Source organism: Melanerpes formicivorus, unplaced genomic scaffold (genome assembly GCF_026170545.1).
Source record: "Melanerpes formicivorus ecotype bairdi unplaced genomic scaffold, bMelFor1.0.p_v2 SCAF_1, whole genome shotgun sequence".
Taxonomy (NCBI): domain Eukaryota; kingdom Metazoa; phylum Chordata; class Aves; order Piciformes; family Picidae; genus Melanerpes; species Melanerpes formicivorus.
Genome location: NW_027142353.1, coordinates 25,104,179 through 25,128,559, shown reverse-complemented (window position 1 = coordinate 25,128,559; position 24,381 = coordinate 25,104,179). Strand labels below are relative to the sequence as shown.

The 24,381-nt window shown below is 47.3% G+C and overlaps 1 protein-coding gene across 2 annotated transcripts in view; it reads left to right on the top strand.

Annotated features, from left to right (window-relative positions):
- SH3RF3 (SH3 domain containing ring finger 3) overlaps positions 1 to 8,487 on the top strand; it is a 297,393-nt gene extending 288,906 nt beyond the window's left edge. For both annotated transcript variants that reach the window (XM_068137394.1, XM_068137405.1), the window contains exon 10: positions 5,215 to 8,487. In XM_068137394.1, coding sequence (XP_067993495.1) covers positions 5,215 to 5,383 — 169 coding nt within the window. In that variant the 3' untranslated portion in view covers positions 5,384 to 8,487. The remainder of the gene's footprint in view (positions 1 to 5,214) is intronic.
- Positions 8,488 to 24,381: the final 15,894 nt, after the last annotated feature.

The following is a 24,381-nucleotide window of genomic DNA, read 5'->3' as shown; positions in this document are numbered from 1 at the left end:
CTGAGGCATCAGTGACCATACAGTTGTTGTGGAAATGTTAATTCTCAAGAGATGGGCTTTAGGTAATCAATTGTCATCTTTTAACTGTCTTACTATATTCATTACTTTGCAATTAGCAAGACAGTTATTGACTGTTAACTAAATGCCAGATGACAGTGAAAGTACATGTGCTGAAGAAAAAAAACACAAGTGCAGCAGAAAGATAATCCCTGCTCTGCACACAAGTGCACTGATGTAAAAGAACTCAGCCTGTGTGCTCAGGAGGATGCCTGCTGATAAGCCTGAGAGCAGAATGGCCATGCCAGCATCAGACTCATCATTACTTCATCAAAATGAAGTGACACTTGAAAAACAAGTTCCCAGACACTGAAGTGAATGGTTCAGGACAGGGGCTCCCTGTTGGTTTGAAGAATGCTTTGACAGTCACAGAATTATAGAATCACTTCAGTTGAAAAAGACTTCTAGGATCATCAAGGTCAACCATCAACCTACTACCACCATGGTCATTAAACCATGTCCCCAAGTGCCATTCTATACCTTTTTTAAATACCTCCAGGGATAGTGACTCCACCATCTCCCTGGGCAGCCTATTCCAATGACCAATCTTCAGGAAAGAAAGTTTTCCTAATATTCAATCTAAGCCCCCCTGGTGCAATTTGAGGCCATTTACTCTCATCCTATCACTTGATACTAAGAAGGAGAGACCAACACCCACCTCACTACAACTTCCTTTCAGGTAGAGTATGATAAGTTATCCCTTCAGTCTCCTCTTCTCCAGACTAAAGAGTCCCAGTTCCCTCAGCTACTCCTTGTAAGACTTGTTCTCCAGGCCCTTCACCAGATTGGTTGCCCTTCTCTGAACACACTCCAGCAACTCAATGTCCTTCTCATAGTGAGGAGCCCAAATCTGAACATGATATTCAAGGTGTGGCATGTACGTGGGCACAATTACTTCTCTACTCCTGCTGGCCACGCTATTCCTGATACAGGCCAGCATGCAGGCTGTCAGCCAGCACCCCCATATCTTTTGATGCTGGGCAGCTTTCCAGCCACTGCCCCAAGCCTGTAGTATTGCATGGGGTTGTTGTGGCCCAAGTGCAGGACTCAGCACCTTGCCTTGTTAAACCTCATACCACTGACCTTGGCCCATTGGTGCAGCCTGATCAGATCCCTCTGCAGAGCCTTCCTACCCTCAAGCAGACGAACACTCCCACCCAATTTGGTGTCATCTGCAAACCTACAGAGGGTGCACTCAATCCCCTCATACAAACCATTGATAAGGATATCAAAGAAGGTTGGCCCCAAAACTGAGCCCTGGGGAACACCACTAGTGACCAGCCACCAACATCCAACTCATCAAAGCATCCACCTATCCAAGCCATGAGCAGCAAATTTCTTTAGGAGGATGCTGTGGGAGACAGTGTCAAATGCTCATTTTAGTTTCCCTTCCAGGTTTGAAGGACTCAAAGTATATTCTCAAAACACATAATAAGAACAATGTGAACGGCTTTAGCTAACCTCTGCCGATGTCACAGGCAGTTAGTGGGAGCACTGCAAAGCCCATTTTTTCATCACTGGTGGACAAGAGAGGAGCTATGGATGTCACCTATCAGGACTTGTGTAAGGTCTCTGATATGCCCCCACCTAACATCCTTATCTCTAAGGATGGATTTAATGGGTGGACTGTTTGGTAGATGAGGAATTAGTTGGATGGTTGCATGCAAGGTAATGGGACAAGGCTCAATGTCTGGATAGAGGTCAGTGACAAGTGGTGTCCCTCAGGGGTCTGTACTGGGACCAGTGCTATTTAATATCTTCATCACTGACATAATAGGACTGAGTGCACCCCTCAGCAACTTTGCAGATGACGCCAAGGTGAGTGGTTCAATTCACATGCCTAAAGAATGGAATGCCACCCAGAGGGACCTGGAAAACTTGAAAAGTGGGTCTGTGTGAAACTCATGAGGTTCAGCAAGGCCAAGTCCAATTTTCTGCACCTGAGTAAGGGCAACCCTCAGTATCAACACAGTCTAGGGGATGGAAAGATTGAGAGCAGCCCTGTGGAGAAAATCTTTGGGGTACTGGTGATTGAAAAATTGGACGTGATCTAGCAATGTGCTCTTGCAGCCCAGAAAGCAAATCATAACCTGGACTGTTTGAAAAGCAGTGTGGCCAGCAAGGTAGAGGGAGGTGATTCTCCCTCTGCTCTGCTTTGCTGAGACCTTATAGCAGCCTTCCCTTACTTAAAGGGGGCTCATAAGAAAGATGGGAGCAGACTTTTTTATTAGGGCCTGGTAGATTCATACTAGAGGTGAGGAAGAGATTTTTTTTTATGGTGAGAGTTGTGAAACACTGACGGATTTCCCAGAGAAGTGGTAGGTGCCCTATCTCTGAAAACATCAAGGTCAGGTTGGATGGAGCTCTGGGCAACCCGATCTAGTAGATGCCCCTCACTGTAGGGGAGTTGGACTAGATGGCCTTTAAAGTTCCCTTCCAACTCAAACATTCTATGATTCTATGATGTGGTGGTCAGAGGGTGTTTAGGGGCCAGTGACCACGAGATAATTGAATTTTCAGTATTAAGTCAAGCTAAGAGGGGCAGCAAGAAGACCTCCAATCTGGACTTCCGGAGGGCGGACTTCAGGCTACTCAAGGAACTAACTCAGAGGGTTCCTTGGGATAAAGCCCTTAAAAATAAAGGGGTCCAGGAGAGCTGGACCTACTTCAAGGAAGAATTGTTGAAGGCGCAGGGACAGGCTGTGCCAATGTGCCAGAAGATGAGCCGCTGGGGCAGACGGCCAGCCTGGATGGGCAATGAAATCTTAATAAAACTAAGGGAAAAAAAGAGGGTGTATCGTCTTTGGAAGAAAGGTGAGGCAACCCATGGAATGTTTAAGAATGTTGCTAGGTCATGTAGGAAGAAAATTAAGGAGGCAAAAGCACATTTGGAGCTTAGACTGGCCTCTGCTGTGAAGGACAACAAAAAGTCCTTCTATAAATACATTAATAGCAAGAGGAAGGGCAAGGACAACCTCCACTCCTTGGTTGACACGGAGGGGAACGTTGTGACAAAGGATGAGGAAAAGGCAGAGATACTTAACACCTTCTTTGCCTCAATTTTTACTAGCAGGACAGAACATCTTCCAGACAGATGGCCTGCAGAGCTGGCAGATGGAGTCAGGGAGCAGCATAGTTCCCTTGAGATCCAGGAGGAAGTAGTTAGAGACCTGCTCAGCCACTTGGATCCCCACTAGTCCATGGGACCAGATGGGATCCATCCTAGGGTGCTGAGAGAGCTGGCAGATGAGCTGGCCAAGCCACTCCCCATCATTTTTCAACAGTCCTGGCTCACTGGAGTGGTCCCAGAAGACTGGAAGCTGGCCAACGTGGTGCCCATCCACAAGAAGGGCTGGTTGGATGAGCCAGGGAATTATAGGCCTGTCAGCCTGACCTCAGTGCCAGGCAAGATCATGGAACAGGTCATCTTGAGTGCAATCACACAGCACTTACAGGATGGCCGAGGGATCAGGACCAGCCAGCATGGATTTAGGAAGGGCAGGTCCTGCCTGACCAACCTGATCTCCTTCTATGATCAGGTGACCCGCCTGGTGGATGTGGGGAGGCCTGTGGATGTAGTCTACCTGGACCTCAGCAAGGCCTTTGACACCGTCCCCCATAGCAAACTGCTGGCCAAGCTGTCAGCCCATGGCTTGGACAGGAGCACACTGCGATGGGTTAGGAACTGGCTGGAGGGCCGAGCCCAGAGAGTGGTGGTGAATGGTGCCACATCCAGCTGGTGGCCAGTCACTAGTGGTGTGCCCCAAGGATCAGTGCTGGGCCCTGTGCTCTTTAACATCTTTATTGATGATCTGGATGAGGGCATTGAGTCCATCATCAGTAAATTTGCTGACAACACCAAGCTGGGGACAGGAGTTGATCTGCTGGAGGGTAGAGAGGCTCTGCAGAGGGACCTTGACAGGCTGGACAGATGGGCAGAGTCCAACGGCATGAGATTTAACACATCCAAGTGCCGGGTTCTGCACATCGGCCACAGCAACCCCATGCAGTGCTACAGGCTGGGGTCAGAGTGGCTGGAGAGCAGCCAGGTAGAGAGGGACCTGGGGGTGCTGGTCAATGGTAGGCTGAACATGAGCCTGCAGTATGCCTAGGCAGCCAAGAGGGCCAATGGCATCCTGGCCTGCATCAGGAACAGTGTGGCCAGCAGGAGCAGGGAGGTCATTCTGCCCCTGTACACTGCACTGGTTAGGCCACACCTCGAGTACTGTGTCCAGTTCTGGGCCACTCAGTTTAGGAAGGATGTTGACTTGCTGGAACGAGTCCAGAGAAGGGCAATGAAGTTGGTGAGGGGTTTGGAACACAAGCCCTATGAGGAGAGACTGAGGGAGCTGGGGTTGCTTAGCCTGGAGAAGAGGAGAGTCAGGGGTGACCTTATTTCTCTCTACAACTACCTGAAGGGAGGTTGTAGACAGGTGGATGTTGGTCTTTTCTCCCAGGAGGCCAGTACCAGAACAAGAGGACACAGTCTCAGGCTGCTCAAGGGGAGGTTTAGGCTGGAGGTTAGGAAGAAGTTCTATACAGCGGGAGTGATTGCCCATTGGAATGGGCTGCCTGGGGAGGTGGTGGAGTCACCATCATTGGGGGTGTTCAGGAGGAGACTTGATGGGGTGCTTGGTGCCATGGTTTAGTTGTTTGGGTTGGATTGGTTGAAGGGTTGGACACGATGATCTTGAAGGTCTCTTCCAACGTGGTTTATTATTCTATTCTATTCTATTCTATTCTATTCTATTCTATTCTATTCTATTCTATTCTATTCTATTCTATTCGTTTGAATTGAGCAGATGCAGTGCTGAATGAGACATTTACCACACTGGGAAGAAGCGACTGTGTCTCTGGCACAGGCTCAGCATGGGGAGCAGGGGCCACTGCAAGCAGTGCAGTCAGGTGACAATGTCTTCTTTCATTGTCTAGCTCCTAAGTGAAGTGCACAGTCAAGCTGGCCAGAAATCTCCCCGTCACACTGACTTTTACTAGAAAGTGTAGCTGTATCGGGTACAACCTATGTGCAAAACTGGACCTTACTGATGTTTCCAAAAGTGTTTTTCCCCAAGATTTTTGGTTCTGGTGCCTGGCTGTTCCCATCAGTCACAGCCTCAATTGCTGGCCAACCAGTTCTGTGTGTTTTTGTCTCCAAAGGTACCGTGTTGTGGTCCCATACCCACCGCAAAGTGAGGCTGAGATTGAACTGAAGGAAGGTGACATTGTGTTTGTGCACAAGAAACGGGAGGATGGCTGGTACAAAGGGACGTTGCAGAGGAATGGCAGGACGGGCCTCTTTCCTGGGAGCTTTGTCGAGAGCTTCTGAGGACAGCTTGCCACTCCCTCAACTGAAGGAGCTTTCAGGGGAAACTGCATAGCACAAGAAGAGACAGCGAAGAGAAACTGGACTGATAACCACTGCCATTTTTATTTCCAAAGACTCCCCCCAGGCCCTTCAGATTACAGCTCTGGAGATACAGTACCCCGCTGTACTCCTGAGCCCCCGTGCAGTGCATACAGTGGTATGTTGAAGTAGTGCCTTCCACCTGGAATCACAGACTGAAAGGACACCCATCTGGACTGTACGTGACCTGAACTCTGGCTGTTAACCCTTTGTGTAAATTATAGAGAAGATACCTTTAAAGAAAAAAAAAACAAAAGAAAAAAAGATTAAGAGGAAAGTTGTTATATTGCTGTAACTTATTTGTCAGAGCTGCAGTGTTCTTATTACTGGCCTATGCAAGATGGACTTGAGTGTTCAAGGAGGTGTGCTAGGAAGCTCTTAAACTGGGATATCATTTTTCCTGAGGGAAAAAGAGGGAGGAGAGGGTGGAGAAAGAATGATGCATCATTGTGCAAGAAAGAATGAGGAATCCAAAATGTCAATGTCATGCTTTCTATATACCTCAAAGATATGCTGCGCAAGGTTGTCAGTGAGCGTGTTAGTGCTCAGAGTCCCAAACATCTGGTGTCCTGGCATTGCTGCCGGGGTGGTCCTGGAGAAAGTACAGCTCCACCATTAAACTGTGGTTATTTGAGCAGAATCCCTTTTGCCTGTCTTCTGCCCTTTTATTATATGCAGCATGGATTTTTGTCCTTTGGTATCCCTTTCCATTGCTTTTTTTGTATGACGTACCTTTTTACTGTAATAAGTGCTCTACTTTATATATATTCCTACTAGTTCAGACATTTCCTCTTTTTCATACATCTGGTGCTATTTTTTTTTAATTGCTAAAGATTTGGTTTGGTTAAACAGAGAGGCTGCAACAAGATTTGCATTCAACATAAGAAATTTGAAACATAGCTGAAGATTGAGATCAGGTTGCTTGGTCTTGCTTTGTAGAGGAAAAGAGGAAAAGCTGCTCCGTCACTGACAAATGCACCTGGAGGAGTGTGTCTGTGCAACATGCCTGTATCTGCTCTCTCCTGCCTATTTAGAGTGGCTGACACCTGTGCTGAAGCACAGCATTCCATCTAGAGAGTGATAATTACTCCAGCATTGGAAGTAATTCCCAGAGGAGTCATTTTAATTGATTTTTTTTTGTCCCCCATGGCAATAAGAAGAACACTGCAGGTTCTAGCACGTGCAGGGACTGTGGAGTTTTCCTCTGTCATTGCATCATGGAGACAAGAGCTGATCTACAATGGCTGCATTTGGTGTTATTGAAATGTGATTTATTGCTGTAGAAATGTACAGTTCTGGAGACTGTTTGATTTCTTAATGTGGTCAAGCTACAATACAAACTGTATCAGGCAATATAAGCTCCCATCTACCAGGGACTTCAAGGTGCAATAAATGTGAGTTTAGCCAGTTATTCGTATGAAGCAGAATGAGAGAAAAATCCGTAATGTGATTGTGAGGGTATTTAAAAGGACATTGGCTCTTGAGGAATGAAACATGATGAAAGGCTTTTCATAGCTGTATCCATACCTTGCCTTTGCCGTCGGCTGGCTGTTTGCCAGAGCCTACATGTGGTGGCCATTTAAAAGCACGTTGGAGGCGCTGTAACCTGGAGATGATCTTATTAAAAGGAAGAGGCCCAGTGGGTGAGCATCGTTACTGCGTTACCAGTATTTCATATGCGAAGGTGTGAGGTTTGTTTTCATTCAAGCCGTGTGCACTAGTACCTATCAAAACCCATGTAAGTGAGTGTTCCCATTTACGTTCAGCTCTGTGGCTTTGTTCTCTGTAAAATAAGTTTTTTCTTGCTGTCACATGTAACAAACCAATTCCAGAAATACAGTCCATGGCCAAGTATAGCACCTTCAAACAGGGAGGCATCATTTTCAGGGTATTCCTTTTTATTCTTAATGTTGCCACATTTGTTCATATTCCAGATTGTAGCGAGGCAGCCACTAAAAGTTTAGTTACTGTTGAGAGGAAATTGCCTTTTTATAACAAATAAGAGACTGAAGAAACCTCTTAAAGACTTGCTTGAGACTAGAGCCATATCTGTTCCACTTACTTGGTTCAGATCAGAATTGGTATTGCTTCACCTCAAATTTTGAGCTGCACAGTCAGCGATGCCAGAATGCGTGTTATTGATTCCAATAAAAATACTGGGTTAGATCTGTCAGAGATGAGGATATTTTTTTCTGACAACTTACTGTAGTTAAAACTCTCTTAGGATTCTGTTCTTTGGGTGTATTTACTATACTCAGAAAAATGAAACAGGATGATATCTTGCTTGCTTGCTGCCTGTTGTGTTTAGCCAGATCTAAAATGGTTCCAGATTTCTACCTTTTCATGCTTAACTCTAACAGGACAAAATTTGGTGTGTGAGAAGATCATGGAAAACATGCAGATGTTGTGGCATGAAATCAGTTCCTTGAAATATATTTATTTTGCAGGGGGTTTCTTAATGAACAGCAACCCTTCCAGTCAAGCCTCCTGCAAGGATAAATATATGGGGTGGGACAGAGGCATGTTTCTGTTTTGATAACAACTGTTTCTGGCCCTTGTTTATTGCTTATCATCACAGTTTGGGTTACTGAGTAAACTTCTTGGACAAATCACTTCCATACCAGGAGCACAAGTGTAGAATTTAATACAGCTCAGTGATACGAAAACATGACCCAGTGCCATTCAGAAAGTTCTGGCCTGGGAGAGATTTGGCTTGTACTGTGGTCTAATTTTCACCTGTCATACCAGGGAAAGAGGGAGGAGGGGGCATCTGCATCTTCGACAATGGGGCAGGGGTGGGGAAGAAAAGAGTCCCTCTGGTGGCCTCAGTTTGTAAAATGCCAGGTTTGCTCTTCTAGAAATGGGTTCAAGTAATTGAACAATTCCTTTGAACTTTGCACAGCTCAGAAAATGTTTTTGTTATACATGAATGTTAACGTGGTTTAGAAAATGTTGGCAGATATGAGTACAAATGAATTACAATGACCGTGTTTCTGATTCTTTAAATAAAATAAACATTAATGCAACTTGACTGAGGCTCCTTTCTCTATTAGATGGCAAAGTGAACAAGCAATGTAAGGGGCTCTGAGGTTCACAAAGAAAACAGGGAAGGCCCTTCTGCAAACCCTGCTGGTTTTTGAGTGGGCCTTACATATCCTTTGCTTTCAGTAGTAATCTCCACATAAATAAAGGCCAGTTAAAGGTAAGAGATGCCTGAGCAGGATTCTGAATCTGGATCTTCTTTTGGCAGATCTGGGATTCTTCCAAATGTTAAGAATCACAGAGGCAGCAGTTGAAAAGGACTTCTGGAGATCATCTAGTCTAAGCCCGCTCACCCCCAGCTAAAACATATTCACTTAGATCAGGTTGCACAGGATTGTGACCAGCTGGATTTTTAATATCTCTTGAGAAAGGGACTCCACAACCCCTCTAGGCAGCCTGTTCTAGTGCTGTGTCACCCTCAAAGAGAGTTTTTCCATAAGTTCAGAATTTCTCGTGTTCCAGTCTGTACTTGTTGCACCTTATCCTGTCTCTGGGCACAACTGGAAAGAGCTTGATTCCATCTTCTTGATCCCTGCCTTTGGAAATTTGTAAGCACTGATAAGATCCCCTCTCAGTCTTCTCTTTTCCAGGCTAAACAGACCCAGATCTCTCAGCCTTTCCTCATCAGATAAATTAGTAACTTGTCTCTAGAGAACAGGTGTGTAGATCCAGAGAAAGAGAGCAGGAATAGGATGTGAAGAGGGACTAAGGTGGCAAGGGCAAGGCTTTGGCAGAATGACTGAGAGGGGATGCAGCAGAAGAACTGTTTGCAAGAAAACCAGCAGCTTTTAACCTTGCTGGCAGGCTTTTGGGGTGCTCTGAGGTCACTTGGTGGGTTGAGCAGGTTTGTGGGCAGTGAAAAACTCCCTTCCTCCTTCCCTGAGTGGGCTTGGGCACGGTGCCAGCGGGGTCCATGTGCCCTCTAGGCTACATTACAGCCAAGGAAGAGCAAGAGAGAGTGATGGAACAGGTTGTACCCTGGACATCCAAACTACCTCCTAACCTAGGTCAGCATGGTGCAAAATGCCATACAGGAGCCAGCCAGCAATTTCCAAGCTGATCTGGAATGCTGACCACTCCAGCCTTTACCAAGGCCTGCTCCTCTGGCACCTCTCTGGCCTGCACTGTCAGCACACACCACATGCCACCCTTTGCTCCTGCTCCAAGAGTGATAGTAATCCCAGTCATGTTTTGAAAGAAAAATAATTATCAAAAATTGTTATATGGCTTGACTATTCCTAAATGTTTGTGGAGAGCAGAACCACCTGGACAACATCTGCAGGGCTTTCCTGCAGCCAAAAGCTCTTCCTCACATCAGCAGCTCCTTATAACATGGTGAACTTGGCAGTTACAAGGCTCAGCTACTCAGTGCCAAATCAAATAAATGAGCTGTACTAGCAGGGAAGCCAAGAGGTGATACAGTCTGGAGAAGGGCCTGTCCCAGCCTTTCATGTAGCAAAAGAAACTTTCCAAGTGGTCAGAGATATATTTCCAGTCACTGGGGTGTGGGTGTCTGCCCTCCCTTCAGAAAACAACGAGATTTTTCTCAGCCACTGAGCAGCACTACCTGCCCCACAGTGCTGTGGAGGGGTCATGAGCCAGGCCACCAAGGGGCTTGCACTGGGGTGACTCTTCTCATCCTCTAAGACTTCCACCATGTTTATAGATACAGTTCAGCTGCAGGTGAGCCCATCTCCACTTATCTCTCTTCTTTGCTCCTACCCTTTGGAGACCCCAGCATCCCCTGGCAAAGACAGACAGTGTCTCACTGACTTGGCAAGGGAGACATCAAAAGCTGTTTCCAACACAAATGGCTGTAAAGCACCAGCCATGCCGTGATGTGGTAGTTTTGTAAAGGCAAAAGCATGTCCTTGTGTGCAGGGTTGTGAGCTTTGCAGCCTCCTGCATGCACACATCTCTGTGTGTGTGCAGGAAAACCCACAAGGAAGGAATGCTGTCAGGGAGCAGGACTGCCCTAGCTATACCTGCCCACCTCTCTCAGAGATGGCATTGGAGAGAGGGGCTGGCTTTTCAGTTAAGGGTGTATGTCCATGGGGGAAATGCCATGCCCAGGGAAGCTTTGAGATTGATCCGTGCCATTGGTGCCACACCCCAGCAAAAGATGGGGATGAGCAATGGGGGAGCTGCCTTTGGCAGCAAGGTTGCCAGGTTGCCATCTCCCATGGGCTCCCTGCTGGGAGAATAGCAGTGACGGGGGGCACAGCTAAGTGATGAGGCAGCTGAAAAAATAAACCATTAAGGCAGGAGGGAACAGAGGATTGTCTTCAGCCTACTGTCAGAGAAGGAAAACGCTAAATTTGCATTTCCCATCTGCACAAGAGCTTGGTAAAGCTGGTATCAGTTATGCTGGTATGTACAACTCCCTGGCTGGTCCCAGGAGTGCAGTTTTGGGATGTGCATGGCAGCAGTGAAGGGCAGTCTCATTGCCAGGAAGACATGCCCTCTTTCATTTCATGTGGCCAAGCAGGACCATGAGTGCTTGGGGGCAAGGTCACCAAGGAGGGCAGAGGCACAGCCCAGAGGACTGTGGAGCCAGGGCAGTGCCTTATTGCCCACCTCTTACCACTAAGCCTCTTCATCCCATACCAGCCCCAAGGAAACCTGATGGGACCCAAGAACTGCCACTGAGTCAGGGTGGGAGTCAAAGCCTGGCAGATCTCCACCTCCATCTCCAATCTAGGTGCAGAAACCTTGTCCTATGTCACCATTGGCTCTGCAAGGTGACTCGTGTGATAGTGCACAGCCAAGGGGTCTGTGAGTTGCCCCACCCCCCCCACCCCCCACTCCCCACCCCCTTACTTTCTCCCTGGCAATATCAGAAAGGCATTCACTTTCTCTTCCCCATGGATATGTCAAATCTGCCCTCCAGCTGCCCACTGGAAAATCAGCCTAATCAGAATGTGGGGCAATTTGTTAAGGTTTTCCCCCTCCTCAAATAATTGCCTGGGATCTGCATTAATGGAAACATAAATTGACTGCCACTCTGCTAAATGACAGTCAGGTTTTGTTCGACAGAGCTGGGAAGTATCTTATCCTGAATATTGGCACTGAACAATCTAAATGCAAATTGCAAAATGTTTGGGGGTAAGGAGGCTGTTTATCTTCTGATGAGGTTATATGGTAATGCAGAGAGGGGAGAGAATTGCTTTGCAGGCTATCAAAATACGTGATACTTAAACTGCAGGGCCAGTGTTTACATATTACTTTAATGGACCCGACCAGTCATACGGCGTGGGTTTTCTTTTAACAAATCACTTTTTTGAACAAGATACAGCACGGCAGCATTTCAGCCATATTTCAGCAATTCTCAGGCACCAGAGTTAGTATGGGAAATGACAGAGTAGCCACCATTTTAATCCTGTTATGTCTATTGCTCCCAGCTTGTTCTCCTCTGATGAAACACATTGCAGTGCCTTGGAGAGGCAGAAAAACATTTGCTGCATTCCTGGCCTATTTATCTTTTTAGATTGGCAGGTTTACACACAGCAGCACTGCCCAAGCATCTCCAATGCTCTCATGCAGGAACAGTTACAGGACACAGCTAAAAAATTAAATTCAACTGACAGCATCAGCTTCCCAAGAAGCCACCATGCACTGGGGCTTACCTCTCCTACCTGCTGCTGGACACGCAGCAGCTTTTGTGCTGTTTGGTTGTAAAAAGAGTTACAGCAAACGTATCACAGTATCACAGTATAACTTGGGTTGGAAAGGACCTCGAGGATCATCGAGTCCAACCTATCAACACAGACCCCATGACTAGACCATGGCACCAAGTGCCATGTCCAATCCCCTCTTGAACGCCTCCAGGGACAGTGACTCCACCACCTCCCTGGGCAGCACATTGCAATGATGAATGACTCGCTCGGTGAAGAACTTCCTCCTCACCTTGAGTCTAAACCTTCCCTGGCGCAGCTTGAGACTGTGTCCCCTTGTTCTGGTGCTGGTTGCCTGGGAGAAGAGACCAACCCCTTCCCGGCCACAACCACCCCTCAGGTAGTTGTAGAGGGCAATGAGGTCACCCCTGAGCCTCCTCTTCTCCAGGCTAAACAATCCCAGCTCCCTCAGCCTCTCCTCATAGGCCTTGTGCTCAAGGCCTCTCACCAGCCTTGTTGCCCTTCTCTGGACACGTTCAAGTGTTTCAATGCCCTTCTTAAACTGAGGGGCCCAGAACTGGACACAGTACTCAAAGCCTTCAAACATGCTCAGCACATCACTTCTGCACTTTGTCCTCCACTATGGTGAGGCGTGGTGTGTGCCACAGCATTGTACCATGGGGGCAGCCCACTGGGGCTGGTGTTCTCAGCAGCTGCCCATGGAGGCACGAGATCTGTGCAAGCATTTGTACTATGACGCACTTTCCACAAGGAAGGCAACAGTATTACTTAGTCTTGTCCTGGAGGGAAGGTATGTCTGCAGTGGCTCAAGAGGTTCAACAGCTCAAGGCTTTCAGCAACCCACAGGGTTGGTCTCCCTGCATTTTTTCCACTGGAAACTTACAATATAATCTTCTCAGAGCTTGATTTAGGCTTCTGCATTTCTCCATAAATTAATGAATAAGTTTAGGTTTCCTCCAACAAGTTTGCTCATCTGGGAGGCAGAGGGTTTTCTGTTTTAAGTATGCCTCATGCAGAAAAATGCACATGAATGTCTACAAGGCGGGAAAAAAGCAAGGGATCTGTAAACATGACACAAGTTTTGTGCGTAAAAATTGTTGGGCCCCCAGACCATTTGGTGTAGAATACCCAAATAACTCACTAAAACCTATGATAGAAGGACGTTGGAAAGTAAGAAAATACACCAGGCGTGGACATAGTAATCTGGAAGCTTTGGAAGCGAAATCAGTAAGTGGCAATTGTAGCCTTATCTAAGAGGGCTCTGTCTGGGGGGCAGCTGAGATTCTGGGTTCACCCACCAGCTCTGCTCCTCTGACTGAGACCTTTAAGGACCAACCAGGGTATCCCTTGAAAGGGACTCATCACACCACAGGAGAAGGGCTAGGGACAGCGTTGCAAATTCAGCCAATTAATGAGTGCCCAAGCAATTAACTGTCATTAGAAACTACAGCAGGTAACTTTCAAAAGGCTTTGATGACATGGCTGCTGACCTGCAGCTCTTGCCAACAGGCAAGTTAAGGACAGTCAGTGATTATTATTGCCTCTGCCAGTAGCGAGCTGCACCTATCAATGCAGGCAGCTGTACAAGTTGAACATGACAGATCTTGCCATCACTACTGTGGTAAATATATATATATATACATAGATAAACCACACACACGTGTATGTATATACACATACATTTCTACAATATCTCTGCTTTAGCACCATTAAAAGAGTCAAGAATTCTTGCTGAGCACTTATGGTGCTGCTGTGCTGCATGTTGTTTTGATGGATGCTATTTAAGCTGGTCCAGGGCTACCTGTGCTTGTGATAAAGGAGGCTGCACTGCAAAGGTTTCAAGTATCAGATATAAAGCAATACCAGAACTTGAAGGAAGCCACCCTGAGGTCTGAACTGTGAATTACTTCCTTGTCTGAAGGGCATGGTCCTTCTTCATGGCTCTTCTGGCAACTTCTGGATTTTCTCTGATGACCTCCCATCAGTTTAGAGATGCAGAAACAGGGTTCATTTAAGAATGGTCCAATGCTCATACTTCCTATTAATGTCAGGAGTCTCTGGAAGAGGCACTTTAAATGAAAGTTTAGCAAAAAATTAAGTCCTCCTTGCTTCGACTCTAAAGTCCTGATGTTATGGAAGTCAAAGCCAGGGACAGGGAGGAAGAACTGCCCATTGTAAGTGCAGATCAGGTTCGTGATCATCTGAAGAACCTGAAAGTGTTCAAGTCCATGGGACCCGACGGGTTACACCCACGGGTACTGAGAGAACTGGCAGATGAGGTTGCTAAACCCCTCTCTATTATATTTCAAAAGTCCTGGCAGTCTGGTGAAGTCCCCACAGACTGGAAAAGGGGAAACATTGCCCCCATCTTCAAAAAGGGCAAGAAGGAGGAACCAGGGAACTACAGGCCAGTCAGTCTCACCTCTGTGCCTGGAAAGATCATGGAACAGATCCTCCTGGAGTCACTACTCGCTCAAAAGAATAGTGAAGAGGTGATTGGGAACAGTCAGCATGGCTTTGCCAAGGGCAAATCCTGCCTGACCAACCTGGTGGCCTTCTATGAGCAGGTGACAAAATTAATAGATGAGGGGCGAGCAACTGATGTCGTTTACCTGGACCTGAGCAAAGCCTTCGACACTGTCCCGCACCACATCCTGGTCTCCAAACTGGTGACACATGGGTTTGATTGGTGGACCACTAGATGGATAAGGAACTGGCTTGATGGCCGCACCCAAAGAGTGGCTGTCAATGGCTCCATGTCCCAGTGGAGGCCAGTGACAAGTGGAGTCCCTCAGGGATCAGTCCTGGGACCTATCTTATTCAACATCTTTGTGGGGGACATGGACAGTGGCATTGAGTGCACCCTCAGCAAGTTTGCTGATGACACCAAGCTGTGTGGTGCAGCAGACACGCTGGAGGGAAGGGAGGCCATCCAGAGGGACCTTGACAGGCTGGAGAGGTGGGCACAAGCCAACCTCATGAAGTTCAATAAGAGCAAGTGCAGGGTCCTGCATCTGGGTCGAGGCAATCCCAGGCACAAATACAGGCTAGGCAGTGACTGGCTGGAGGATAGCCCTGAGGAGAGAGACTTGGGGGTGCTGGTGGACAAAAAGCTCAACATGAGCTCTCAGTGTGCACTTGCAGCCCGCAAAGCCAATCAGATCCTGGGCTGCATCAGGAGAAGTGTGGCTAGCAGGTCGAGGGAGGTGATCCTCCCCCTCTGCTCAGCCCTGGTGAGACCCCACCTGGAGTACTGTGTCCAGTTCTGGAGCCCCTATTACAAGAGGGATGTGGAGGTGCTGGAGCGTGTCCAGAGAAGGGCCACAAGGATGATCAGAGGGCTGGAGCACCTCTCCTATGAGGACAGACTGAAGGAGTTGGGGCTGTACAGTCTGCAGAAGAGAAGGCTCCGAGGTGACCTAATTGTCGCCTTCCAGTATCTGAAGGGGGCCTACAGGAAGGCAGGGGAAGGACTTCTCAGGATATCAGGTAGTGATAGGACTAGGGGGAATGGAATGAAGCTGGAGGTGGGGAGATTCAGGCTGGATGTGAGGAGGAGGTTCTTCACCATGAGAGTGGTGAAACCCTGGAATGGGTTGTCCAGGGAGGTGGTCGAGGCCCCGTCCCTGGGGGTGTTTAAGAGCAGGCTGGATGAGGCTCTGTCCAGCCTGATCTAGTGTGGGGTGTCCCTGCCCATGGCAGGGGGGTTGGAACTAGATGATCCTTGTGGTCCCTTCCAACCCTGAATGAAACTATGAAACTATGAAGTCATCATAGAAGAGTCCTTCATTAAATAGAGCAGTGTTCCTTCAGACTCAAAGACAGAAAAATGTATGATTGAGAATTTCCCATGGCTTAGTATGAAAAGCCACTGCAATATTGCACCTCCATCTATTTACCCTTAGCAGAGGACAATAAAGTGCTCTGGAAACCCATACCAAAATAATGCTGCACTTTGCCCAAGACGAGTTGTTAAAGGCAATGCTTCACTTCTTCTAAATGAATATTCACTAGCTGAGAGAGAGAGTATGAGAAAGCAAGGGAGGGTACCTGGGATCACAGAGCACTGGAACAGGCTACCCAGGGGGATTGTGGAGTCTCCTTCTCTGGAGACTTTCAAGACCAATTCGGATGTGTTCGTGTGTGACCTGTGCTGGATTCTATGGTCCTGCTCTGGCAGCGGAGAGGGGGCGGACTTGATGATCTTCATAGGAACCTTCCAACCCCTAACATCGTGTGATCCTGTGAACTGGGGTGGGAAGGAGCAAGTCACCAAGTGCTGCTCCAGCAGGCATTCAGCTATTTATAAGAAGAAGACCGTAAGTGCCTGAGGCAATGCCACCTTAGGCAATACACTCTGGCCAGTGATGGGGCAGTACCTCATCCTCTGCAATTCTGGCAGGCAATTCTTGAGGTTCAACATGAGCAGAAAGGGCTGGATCAGCTTGTAACATTTTGACTCAGCTCCAGGAGCGCTCAATGGAGCTCGTCTTTCAATAATGCAGCCTTTTCCCTCCTACCCCCTCCCTGTACTGCCTACCTGGGCAGCAGCAGGGCGCAAAGCAGGTCCAGCAGTTGAGACCCCCTGGATGACACTGGGTCAGACTCCCAGTGGTACCCATGAGCACAGATGCAATCAGTAGGTAGGGCTCAGCTGGCCTGGAAAGAAGGCGGCTCTGGAAAGACTCTGTAGCAGCCTTCCAGTACTTAAGTGGGGCCTAATGAAGATGGGGAAGGACTCTTTATCAGGAAGTGTAGTGACAGGACAAGGGGCAATGGGCTCAAACTGAAAGAGGGTAGCTTTAGATTAGATGTAAGGAAAATATTCTTTATTGTGAGGGTGTTGAGACACTGGAACAGGTTGCCCAGAGAAGTTGTGGATGCCCTCTTGCTGAAAGTGTTCAAGACCAGTATGAATGGAGCTTTGAACAACAAGGTATCCCTGCTTATGGCAAGGGAGTTGGAACTAGATGGTCTTTAAGTTTCCTTCTAACCCAAACCATTCTATGATTCTTGCTGGAGACTTACTGGTTTTGAACAAGGTAATCCCTGAAGGACATTCAGTTCAAAATTAGGACAGCTAAACATAGGAAACTAAGACCACCCTGGGCCATCGTGTGGGGTGCAAATGAGGGCCCCCAGCAGGGTGGTTTTAGCTTGAGGAGGAGCAACCCAAGTTACCACATTTTCTCACCAACTGTTTCCGGTTCACACAGATGCAGAGCAACTTCTGAAGTGCAGAAAAGTCTACTCTTTTCAGCAGTGGGCAAAGCAAATTGCACTCAGGAAACCCTTTATTGTACCATCATGCTGATTTCAGTGCTGGTGAGGCTTGGAGTGGTGCAGATTTGTCTTGCTGCCTGTGGCTAGTGATTCCCAGCACTGTATCCCCCCCTGCTCAGTGTAGCCCTGGAAGGATGAAAGGATGCAACCTTGGTTGGTGACCAGGAGACAAGGGAACTGCTGGTCCACCTTCTCTGGGGCACAGCCACAGCTCAGAAAGGGACATCTACCAAGTACCTCATTAGTCATAACCCACTCCTGCTAAATCGCTGTAAAGTGATTTATTTTGTCATTAACCTTATCTTGCTTTCTAAAGCTGACTTAGTTTCTAAACTATATTAGGTTTCGAACTTTCATTAATCTTCCCAATTTGGTAGACTAACAACCTTTTTGAGGACACGTGAATTTTCTTCCTTTAACTTCTTTGTGGTCAGACAAATCCAGGGAATTATTATTTTGTTCTTTTTCAGCCAACTTTTCCGTTGCTGGAACAGTGAAAGCACACACTTTTGCATCCCTGTAAACAGGGAGTTTTTTCTTTGTGAGCTCACTGCTGATTGTTATACTGAAACCTTCCCACTACATCCCAGATGTTAATAAAATTGGAACTGAGCTGCACTGAGAATGCAAGCATGAGAGAGAGAGTTAAAAACCCACCATGATGAAGGACTGTCCCTCATATCAATAAAATCTGCTGCATTTCTCCAGGCGGTGTGTGAAATATAGAGGGCACATAATCCGCCCGGCAATAAAAGGCTGCCACATGACTCCCTGGCACCCGGGGAGCTATCATTTTCAATTAGGAAAAAAAGCCTCTGGCACACAACAGCGATGGCAGAAGAAGTGAATGCACTTAAGGTAAAATTTAGTTTCATTATGGCTCTATGCAGATTAGAGTTTCCCTTTGTTTTCACACCACATCCCTCTGTCATCGCTGCGGGAGGCAGCACGGCAGTGTGGGTTTTTCTAATGGCTGGAGCAGAACCATAACTGAATTGAGGAGACCCTAAGAGAGTTTTAAGAAGAGTTCAACACCAAAGATCTTTGTAGCAAGTCTAAAATTACCATCCTCACTGAGCAGAATGCTGTAACTTAAACAATAATCTGTTTCTGGGGTGCTGGGTAGCTATGCCAGTAATCATATATAGATGTAAAAACTGTTTTCTGTTTAGATGGGTTTAGGCTTTAATTTGAGCCCCTTGGGCCAAACTGTGACATAATGAATTTAAAAATCCACCCTTGGTGCCCACTGCTTTCCCTATTACTGGTGTCATCAAGTGTTCCTATGATACAGTGGTGAAGTGAAGGAAGAAAGGAAGGCACAGTGCCAGACCTGCCTCCAACTTCATAAAATTACAGCAAATTCAATACATGACTAAGAACACCTCTTTAATGTCACACTTAAATCTCCATTGTGTCCTAATAAGTGTAACTCAGTTTTCACCTTATGTTTACAATATTGACTTGTGTTTATTAAAGAGTTTCTTATGCTTTTAACCAAATACATTCTGCAGTCTAGTACTGGATAGATCTCTTTTTTTTTTTTCCAAAGTGTGTCAAATTTATTTCTTCTCCTCCTCCTTTTTTCCTTTTCTTAAAGGCCCAGAACCAGCACCACCCACTGCACCACTGCCAAGGCCACCCCATACTTTTGCCTGTCCAGGGATTTGTTCCAGACTGGGTAGGTTGGCTGCAGGGCCAGCAGGGCTGTTCCAGCATCCAAGGGATGCTCAGCAAGAGTGTATCGCTGGTCCAAGGGCAATGGGGATTTTGCAGTCAGCTACCACAGGGCCATGAGCCCATGTGGCAGATCTGAACAGAAGAAAGGAAAAAGCCAATGGTGCAGAAGCAGGACAGACACACCAGGATCCCCCAGCACATGAAGAATAACCATTTAGTGATGCAGACCTTGGTGGGGTGAGATTCTCACTGGTGGAGGAGTGTCCTATGAGCTGCCCACTGCTGGCATGTTGCCTTCTGCAACAAGGGCCAACATCAGCATCCAGGGCTTTTATCCCTCCTCACCTGCATAGCCAGAGAATCAAAGCACTGCAGTGGCAGGTGTCCAGGAGCAATTTGCTTTCCCCCTCACAGCAGCTTCTTGGGGCTAAGGTCCTTTCCAAACAGAGGCTGGACAACAGTGTGCTTGAATGTGTTGAGCCACCAAGACCTAAGGGTTATTTCATCTCTTTTCACTGTAGCTGCTCTTGGCCAAGCTGATCTCGCCCAGCAGCAACAAGTTCTTCCTTAAACGTCCTGAAACAGCCCCAGCTAGCAGCAGAAAGGCTACAGCAAAGTTGTGAGAGCAGTGGAAAGAGGAAGGGAAAGAAAAGCAAATCACAGAGCAAACCAAAATCCCCAGACAGAGCAAGTGGAAATAGGTGACCTCAGTGCTATCTGGTGGAACTTTCCCATCCCTCCTTTGGGACAGTCATCAATACAGCTGCCTGACTGCACTGGTGTTGAAATTCTCCCAGTACTAACACCCAGGGAAGTGGATGCTGGCTGCTCAGCTCTTCCCTCTCTTGTCAGAGCTCCTAGTCAACCCCAGTCTAATTCCATCCTCCATTCCTTCTGACCACTGAAGCTAAATATCTGTTCTGCATCCCTCTAACACTGTGAGACCTGTGAAGCCATACAGACACAAAGTGGACAAGCACATCCATGCACAACAAGTACAAAAGAGCTTCTCCCTGCTAATATATTTACCCAGCCCTTGTGAAAATATAAAGATAAAATAACACTAAATTAACACTCTTCATGCTCTAATCAGCCATTTGGAGAATTATCATACTTTATGCATCCAGTAGGATATGCTTTACCCCTGAAGTGAGGAGCCTCAGTACAATGTGTGTGCACAGACTCACCCATGTAGTTGTCCACAGCCCTGGCTATTAGTACCTACTTGATTCTTGTGCAGGCCTAAAGTGACTCCTAGATCTGAGACATTAACTACCATGCCTATCCTCCATCTCACAAAATGACAACATTTGAGTCATCGATAGCTGCTCACAGTAGGGGCTAACGGATTCTTTTCCAGCAGTCCTGGCCACAAGGAAATACCAACCTTGCTTCAGAGTTGAGCGTGGACAGGAAGAGATCTCAGGGCCTGTGCAGATCTGCGACTTGAACCTACTCCCCTGATCTTCCCTGGCATCTGGTTCCCACTCGAACCTGCTGGGAACCCAATTTAGCTTGGGAGAGGTGAGCCCACTGGGTCTTCCCTCTATCCCCAAACTACAGCTTGTTCCACTTCCACATTGTAGACACAGGGGCTTCCTGATAAATGTCCCTGACCAGGCTGCTGCCATGCCACTAAAATACACTGTCCTACTACTGGTACATAACCTCTAAGCACCACTGAAAGGCTAAAAGCTCTCTCCGATACAAGCAGACCCAGTCACGTTGTCTCCCCATTACATCAGGCCTTCAGCTTCAGTCAGGAAGGGCTGGAGAGCCCTACACTTCTTGTAAGTCCATCAGGGCTAACCTGTCTTTTAACACCAGTGACACACCTACAGGCTCAGCCTGATTGACCACCCATTAGCACATAGCTGAGCTGGTTGCTCTGCACTCATCAATAGGAGCACAGGGCATGACCTCACACCCTTGGCTACAAGCAAGGCACCCCACCAACTTGTCACTGCTTCATTTGTTCAGGGCAGAGGAAGAGTCTAGTCAGGAGAGCATGTCCTGGCAGACATTCAGGTTGATGTCAAGCCAATGTCTTTTTATTAATCTTTACAGAAAACAGCATGCTGCATTTGGAGTTGATATGAAGCTGGGAGGTGTTACAACCACCAGCAAGAGCAGAGAAATCATGCAACGGGACCTGAAAACTTTACAGATCTTGCACAGACAATGATTAAGTGCGAAGTTTAATCTGGAGAAGGTGCAAGCCAATATACATGGGGAAAATTATCAAACCCACAGATATTTCATGATGGAGGCACTCAGAAAACAAGGGCTAAAGTGTGTCTGCAAGCAAGAGATAAAGAATGAGTCTGTGCATGTGTGAAAGCAGGAGAGCACACAGGAGCCCTAAAGAGCACAGCATTTCCCCACTGGAATTACATGTCACCAAAAGCATGGGATCATATTGCAGTTTAAGGACACTGAGATCCTTCTTTAACTTCCACACAGTCATCGTCCACACAGTGTGACAGCACTATCTGGGGGAAAGAAAGGATGCAGAGCTCCCTCCCTACCTCTGGGAGACAGCTCCTGATTTGCTAAGAGCTCAAGGAGTCAGGTAGCTGCCCACAGGCTCAGGCCACAGAGGTGGGGGCTATGGGCAGCTCCACTGCAGTCAGATGCCCCTGGGAAGGGGCCTTTGGCACTGCAGAGGTTCTTGCTGCCTTACTTTGGATGCTATGGCACATGGTCCCACACTGCAGAGGTGACAGACTGTGCAAGAGTGCACAAAAAAGTGATGATGTGAGCAAACCCTCCCAAGCAGCACTGAGTTTTATGGTCAAATTTTTTGCAAACAGATGGCAAGCATTACTTGTTGTCCACACTGCGTTGGTACTACACAAACCAAAGGCTGCAGTTAACCAGCTTTGCTCCCATGCTGCATTCCCAGGAAACAGTCACAGAATTGCTTCAGCTGGGGAAGACTCTTTAGATCATCAAGTCTAACCATCAACCTAATACTGTCATGGCCATTAAACCACGGCCCCAAGTGCCATCTCTACGCGTTTTTCCAACACTTCAAGAGACTGCAACCCTCCAATTCCCTGAGCAGCCTGTTCCAATGCCTGACCACTCTTTCAGTAAATAATTTTTTCCTAATATCCAATCTAAGACACCCCTGGTGTAATTTGAGGTCCTTTTCTCTCATCTTGTCACTTGATACTAAGCAGAAAAGGCCAACACCCACCATGCTATGACCTCCTTTCAGGTGCTTGTAGAGTGCAATAAGGTATTGTGGTGGTTTAGGCTGGGTGCTGGTAGATCAGCGTGGGGTCTTCACTTCCTCTTTCGCCCCCCTGCTGCTGCCTAGGTAAAATGGTGTGAGCCGCCTCCCTTGGGCCTGCCCAGGCCCCAGGCTGGGTTGGGGGGGGGGGGAGGGTTGGGTGTACCCCCAAGTGCGGATGGGATGTTCTTGGGTATGTTCTGGGATCTCTCTCTTTTGTCACGGTGCTTGTGGTCCTCTGTAAAACTTCCATTGTTGGTTTTTTAATTGTTTTTCTATTTAAACTTTCCATCATTTTTGCAATCTGTTTGAGTCATTATTTCTGCCTGTGGTGGGGAGGGGGGGTCTGCCCCAACCCATTACAGGTATCCCCTCAGTCTCCTCCTCTCCAGATTAAACAATTCCAGTTCCCTCAGCTACTCCTAGTAAGACTCGTCCTCCAAACCCGTCATCAGTTTCATTGCCCTTCTCTGGACATGCTTCAGCACCTCAGTGTCATTCTTGTAGTGAAAGTACCCAATGTGAAGACAGTATTCAAGGTACAGCCTCACCAGTGCTGAAATTTATCCCCAAGCTACTAGCCTTTCCCTTGATATCATTATGTGAGCAATCACAGGATTTACCTGAGCAGCAAAGAGCTAGTTAGAGTCATCACTTCCTCCCAAGTGAAGATGGACCTGCCCCATTAGGCTCTGAGGATGATCCTCCAGCCACCAAGCAAGGCTGAGGCTCAGCCACCTTCCTGCCCACCTGCCACTTGGTGTGAGCAGTGTCCCTTGCTGCCTAGCCCAGCTGTAAGGACTGTTGTTTGGGTGCTGTCCATCCCAGAGCATCATTCGGATGCCCAAGGCGTTAGCCCAGAACAAATCCTCTCTGGCAGATTGAAGGATGAACCTCACATGGCAGGTGAGTGTTGAGACCACACGGACCCACTCACACCTGAGAACAAAATGTTTCATTGTGCCCAGAAGAGCGATCTGTGCAGAATTAAATGAAATTACATGTTTTATTTCACCAAGTTTTGTTCAGAAAGGAGAAAAGCCTTTTTTTCAAGGACTTGTAGGAAACAGTTATTTAGGAGTCAGGACTCAAGTACTCCATTTATCTCCAACAGAAGGAGAAAATAATACTCCTGCCACCACTGACTTTTGGCTGATGAAGGATTTTTTTTCCTTCTGCCATGTCTACCGTTTGCTGTGACAGGACTGCTTCTATCCTATTCCTCCTCCTTAACAGGTTAAGAACAGATGTCACCCCCTCCAACCCTACAAGAAGTAGTACCAGAAATCCAGGATACTTATTCCTCCGGGATTTTTCTGTTGTCTTACCTGGCTATCTCTAATTTGAACTGCTTCCAAATCCATCCTGAGACACCACAACAGAGCATTGTGTCAGGAAGCAGCAAGCATCTGTATGGTGCCTGACAGAGCCAACGTGCCTTCCAGCTCCTGTCCCAACACACCAGGGCAGGGACATCAGCTGTGCAGTTTTTACATTGCAGGATTTTTGGAGGATGTAAATCACTAAGTATATTACCAAAGAGCATTCTTTCGGACTTAAGCAATGAACATTTTCAGCTTTAAGGCTGCAAAGCCTCACCAGAAGATGGAGTGAGTGAGTGGCTGCCATGAAAGGGGAAGAATATGCTGTTATGTATTGCATTAAAAAAATAAAATGTGCAGTGTAGACGACGGAGATTGGGAATCAATACGGCTGACCAATGTGATCGAGTATTGTTCCTTTATTGTTGCAGTGTTGCAGGCCAATGATGCAGGCCTGAGGTGCAGGCCTGAGGTGCAGGCCTATGGAGCAGGCCTGTAGTGCAAGTATAGCACGGTAAAGTGTAGAAGAAACAGGAGACAGGAAAGGCAGAAGAAGAAGTGCACAGCAAGGCAACTGCTACAACTTATATAAACTCGGAGTGCCCTGTTGGCATAGCTCCATTGGTTCCCTCTGAGTGACCACACATCGCACTATTACAGATTATTGGTCCAACTACTAATGACACAACGAGGTTGTTGATGCAGGTGCATGTCCTGTTG